Consider the following 5,162-nt stretch of genomic DNA (forward strand, 5'->3'; position numbering starts at 1 on the left):
CGTCAAAATCCATTTCAAGAAATGCCACCAATTGAATAGGAGAAGTTTTGTAATATGTTTGAAGATCCTCGCATATTGGGTAATTTCGCCACTATCTTTATTTATGATATATGATAGATGCATTAAACAAATATAGTAATAGTCTTTTTTTTTTTTAGCAATGGAGTACTGTCAACAAAACAAATAAGGCAAATTTAACGATACACCATCATATGGGTTCTCAATCTTTTCATCAACTATCTAAAAATTTGGTAACGTTATACTAGTTTCTATTAAATATTAACATATCAAAATTTCTGATTGAAATTATAATATAGGTTTTCCTTTTGCAGGAAGAAGAAAGTTCTACTAATTATAATCTGACCCAATTGCATCTTAAATCACATACAAATCATGATGGTGCTTAGATCAGTCCCGAAACATAAACAAATTATGTAAGTTTAAGTTTTTTCTTTGTATTGTGTAATAATATTTTTATTATTTATACTATCTTTAATAATTTTTTATATATATAGAATAAGATGGTATCACTTAAGAAAACTATTGCGACTCACTTAACATGAGTTGCGTCTTATTTTTTTTTTTTTTTTTGAAAAAAGAGGGATCATGATCATTATTCAGATCAATTGGACGGTTGTAGTTAGTTAAAGAGACATTAGATAGGTGGGAGAAACCTGCATGTAGCAGCTAGTCAGTCAGTCAGTCAGTCTTCCCGCCTTTAAACTTTCTTTGTTTTTGCCTTCTTTTTCTATTAATGTACGCGCGCGCGTCTTCCGAAAGCGATCCATATATATTGGAGGAGCCAAAGTCTTCTTTCTTTCTTTTTCTGTTTCTTCTTTTTTTAAAGTGAGCCAAAGTCTTTTTGATTTGGAATATTATATACATATGATCAATAATTCTACGGCCTCTAGAGCTACTAAAAGTCAAAAATATATATTACATACGTACGTACTCACAACCACATAACATATATATACATATACATGACTTTCTAGAAATATTAATCCATGCATATTATACAAAACCACGTGGCAGGCTGCAATATCACTCATCTACAAACAATTAATAATTATAAATTCATTCAAATCCACATGACCCGTAATTTTAGGAAATAAATTTTTTTTATATCTTTTCTTTAATTCATGATGATCTCTCTCTATATATATAAATATTTTCGTTAATAATAATAATAATAATAATAATAATAATAATAATAATAATAATAATAATAATAATAATAATAATAATAATAATAATAATAATAATAATAATAATAATAATCATTATATAAGTATTTTTATTTGTATATACAAGATCAAGATTTTGATTCATTAATTGTGTTGTGATTTTGAAATTGATGATCTTTTATATATAAATATATATATTAAGTTGATGTATATTTCCAATCATTCTGTACCAATTAATATTGAAAAGACTACGTACGTACTTGTAGAATGGGTCCAAATAAAATATTGTACTTACATTAAATTGTGATGTTTTGTCATGTGATGAATTAGTCGGGTCTAGCTAGCTAGCCAGCCAGTACATACATCTTGACGTACGACTCAGCATATATATTAACTAAAACGTACTTAACATTTTGTAATTAATTACTTCGATCGGTTGTATATATGGAGAAAACTTAATAAAGATGTTTCAGTTATTTGATCGAATTAATGGATGGTCTAATATTTGATCTAATATGTGATATAAGATATATTATATATATGAGTTGATCTACTGCTTGTGTAGAATTTTTGGATAATATTATAGACTCCTTTGGATATTTAAAATAATATCTCAAAGTATTTGTGAATAATATTAAAATAATTTAAGTTAAAATGTTTTATTAGGTTTTGAAAAATGAGAGAGAAAAAATTGAATAAAAATATTATAAAGTTATAAGTTTAATTCAATATAATTTTTTAATATAATTCTTATTTTTAAATTTGAACAAGTTGTATATATGTTATTTTGTTATGTTTTGTTTGGAAATTTAAAAAAGTTGAATAATATAATCTTTAGATGAAAAAATGAAGATTTGAAATTGAAAATATTTTACATTTGAATTATGGTTGGAAATAAAATATCTAAAAATACTTGAGAATATCTTATAATATTTATATATATGTTTCCAAACGTACTCTTAGGCTGCGTTTGGATGTTGAGCTGATTTCAATTTTTTATGAATAGTAGTGAGTTGAGTAGTGAATGAAGCTATGTGTGGAGACATCTAAACTAAGTTTAAAGTGTGTTTGGTTGTTAAAATGAGTTTAATACTTTTTATGGGAAGTTAAAAAAAGTTGTGAGTCTTACGTATAAAGATGTGTTAAGTTGAAAAAGATTGTAAATCTCACATATAAAAAGGTTTTGAGTTGAGATGAGTTTAATAATTTGAAAGTTAGATATTTGGATATTAGACTCGGCTTAAAATTAGATTAAAATCAGTTGAATTCAGCTGAGTCTTGCAACCAAATGCAGCCTAATATATGTCTATGATTTGTCTCATGAGTACTATAAGATAATCATCAAGTTCAATTAGGCAAATTAAAGATCTTATTATCCGAGAAAACCCATTAATTTTTTTGTTGGCTGTATTCATGCATGATTGATACTAATTAAGGCAGCTACACTGCAAATGAATTTGTTGATCATTAGACTGGAAACTTTCTTCTGGTTTTAGAGAGTCAAAACTGGGACACAGAGACAATTATTAAAGGAGACTTCTTCTAATATTCTAGCTAGATTGTTCCTTAATTGGGCCCTCCGAAGCCCTAAAAGTCAGCCGACTTGACCTTTTAAAATCCTAGCTCATTATACCTACGATAATATCTCTCTCTCTCATATATATATATATATATATATATATATATGGAATTGGTTCTCTAATTACCATATTAATTGACTACTATATAGCTAGAGAGAGCTGGGAAGAAGCTAGAAAACTTCTCGTGTACTTGGAGAAGATCATGAGCAGTACGATGCAGTTAGATACTAGTACGGAAGACGATGGTCATGATGAAGTTCCACTGCCTGGATTTCGGTTTCATCCAACAGATGAAGAACTCGTTGGCTTTTATCTTCGTCGGAAGGTCGAGAAGAAACCAATACGTCTTGAACTCATCAAACAAATCGATATCTACAAATACGATCCCTGGAATCTTCCAAGTGAGGATTATATAATTAATTATAGTTTTTCTCTCTTTTTTCTCCTTTTTTCTGTCTGTCGATCTGTATAGTACTGCATGATACCTACAAACCTAGTATAATATATATTTGTGTGTATATAATATATATATATATATATATGTATGTATGTATATCGATACTGTCTTTGTTTCAACTTGAAAAACCGATCCATGGGGCTCTGATCAAAATTAGGACTTTCAGAACTAAGCTCTCTTTTTTTTTGGGTTAATTCTTGTGCTGAATTCGTTCCAAATAAAGGACTTGATCTGTTCTCTTTCTTAAGTGCTATGAAACAAATTAAAATAGGATAACTTGATATCCATATATATATAGAAAAGAATTAAAGCGTGCATCCAATTCAGATCATGTACTTACTTACTTTTGCTTTATGGGAATTTACGTACAAAGCATATATTATTTATGTGGGAAAAGGAAGAACCTAAACCCTTGCGTATTCTCTTGCAAAGGAGAGAATAATTTAGGAATATTGCATAGAGAAACGATAATATTAGCTGGTGTAGCAGTTCATTTCCAAAGTGCAGTTTCTGTATTTCTCTCTCTCTCTCTCGACACATTTTGCTTATATATTATTGATTTGCAGAAGCTGCTGGAAGTACTGCAAAAGACACAGAGGAGTACTTCTTTTGCAAAAGGGGGAGAAAGTATAGGAACAGCATACGACCCAACAGAGTAACAGGGTCTGGATTTTGGAAAGCAACAGGCATCGACAAACAAGTCTACTCAGCGAAAGGATCAGCAGATCGTCACAGCCATCATGTCTGCATTGGCCTCAAGAAAACATTAGTATACTACCGCGGAAGTGCAGGAAAAGGCACCAAAACTGACTGGATGATGCATGAGTTTCGCCTTCCTGCTGATCATGACACCAACACCAACCTTTCCAACTCTAAAAGTACTGCACCCGAAGCTGTAAGAAAAAATATACATATATGATCGTTTCATTAAACTGCAGGCTATTCTTATGAAAACGTTTAATTAATTAGCCACCAATTTTGATGCATGCTTTCATGTTGTTTTCAATGCATGCCGTCACAGGAAATTTGGACACTCTGCCGGATTTTCGAGCGAAATGTGTCGCATAGGAAGTACACGCCGGATTGGAGAGCGTTATCTGCTAAACGTCATACAGCTAATTCAGCTAATTACTCAAGCTCTGAAGCATGCAGTTTGGAGTCCAACAATCGAGAAGGTTACATTAATTTTGAGAGTAGTACTACTACTCCGTTCGTATATTATAATGATCATGATCATAATGAAAGAAAGCCTGTTGTTAATCATCTGCATGTTGATGAGATTAGGAACCAGTTGCATGTCGGCCAGTTGAGCACGACGGCGCCGGTGGCTCATGAACGTCCTCCATCATCTTCAGGCTTTCCAATTGGAAGTCCGGATGGACCGGATGAGAATTATCATGCGTTGTTTGATTGTGGGAACTGGGATGATGAGCTTAGATCAGTAGTAGAGTTTGCTCTCAATCCATCTCGTATGTAAATATTTTTATGTAATTATAAAGCATGTCGAATATGGATTTATATATAGACAGTATTGTTTTTATGAATTAATATTTCTTTTACTCCAAAATACAGACCTTATATGGAGTAGAAGTTCGATCATATACTACATATGTTGAGACAATTATCTATAAACCAAGACCACCGTACCCACCACCGTTCTCTTCCTACAAACAAGATTGGATGATCCTCGTTAACGTTGTGTTTTGAACGCTTTTGGATCAGGTTCCAGCAACTAAGATCTTCAAAACTAGGCCTGCGAAAATAAAAAAAAAAAGAATCTAGAAGAGGGCAGCTTTGGGACTAGAGAGTCTTCGCAAGATGTCAAAATCAATAAAGTATTTTAGAATTTTGTAAATAATGAGAGTCTAGTACTTTCTCGTACATGGGGATCACTATTTATACTGGAATTTTTTTTTTGGGGGGGGCGGGGGGAGATCG

The 5,162-nt window shown here is 31.4% G+C and overlaps 1 protein-coding gene across 1 annotated transcript; it reads left to right on the top strand.

Annotated features, from left to right (window-relative positions):
- The first annotated feature begins 2,901 nt into the window (after nucleotides 1-2,901).
- On the top strand, nucleotides 2,902-4,811 carry LOC108987166 (transcription factor JUNGBRUNNEN 1-like). Its single transcript, XM_018960036.2, has 3 exons — nucleotides 2,902-3,168; nucleotides 3,791-4,119; nucleotides 4,246-4,811. The coding sequence occupies exons 1-3, from the start codon at nucleotides 2,970-2,972 to the stop codon at nucleotides 4,699-4,701; spliced, it is 984 nt and encodes a 327-aa protein (XP_018815581.2). The 5' UTR covers nucleotides 2,902-2,969; the 3' UTR covers nucleotides 4,702-4,811.
- The last annotated feature ends 351 nt before the right edge of the window (nucleotides 4,812-5,162 follow it).

This window comes from Juglans regia, chromosome 2 (genome assembly GCF_001411555.2).
Source record: "Juglans regia cultivar Chandler chromosome 2, Walnut 2.0, whole genome shotgun sequence".
In the NCBI taxonomy this organism is placed as follows: domain Eukaryota; kingdom Viridiplantae; phylum Streptophyta; class Magnoliopsida; order Fagales; family Juglandaceae; genus Juglans; species Juglans regia.

Coding starts and splice junctions, on each gene's coding strand:
- LOC108987166 (XM_018960036.2), top strand. CDS start 2,970: ATGAGCAGTACGATGCAGTTAGATACTAGTACGGAAGACGATGGTCAT. Junction 3,169..3,790: donor CGATCCCTGGAATCTTCCAA/GTGAGGATTATA, acceptor ATTGATTTGCAG/AAGCTGCTGGAAGTACTGCA. Junction 4,120..4,245: donor AAAGTACTGCACCCGAAGCT/GTAAGAAAAAAT, acceptor ATGCCGTCACAG/GAAATTTGGACACTCTGCCG.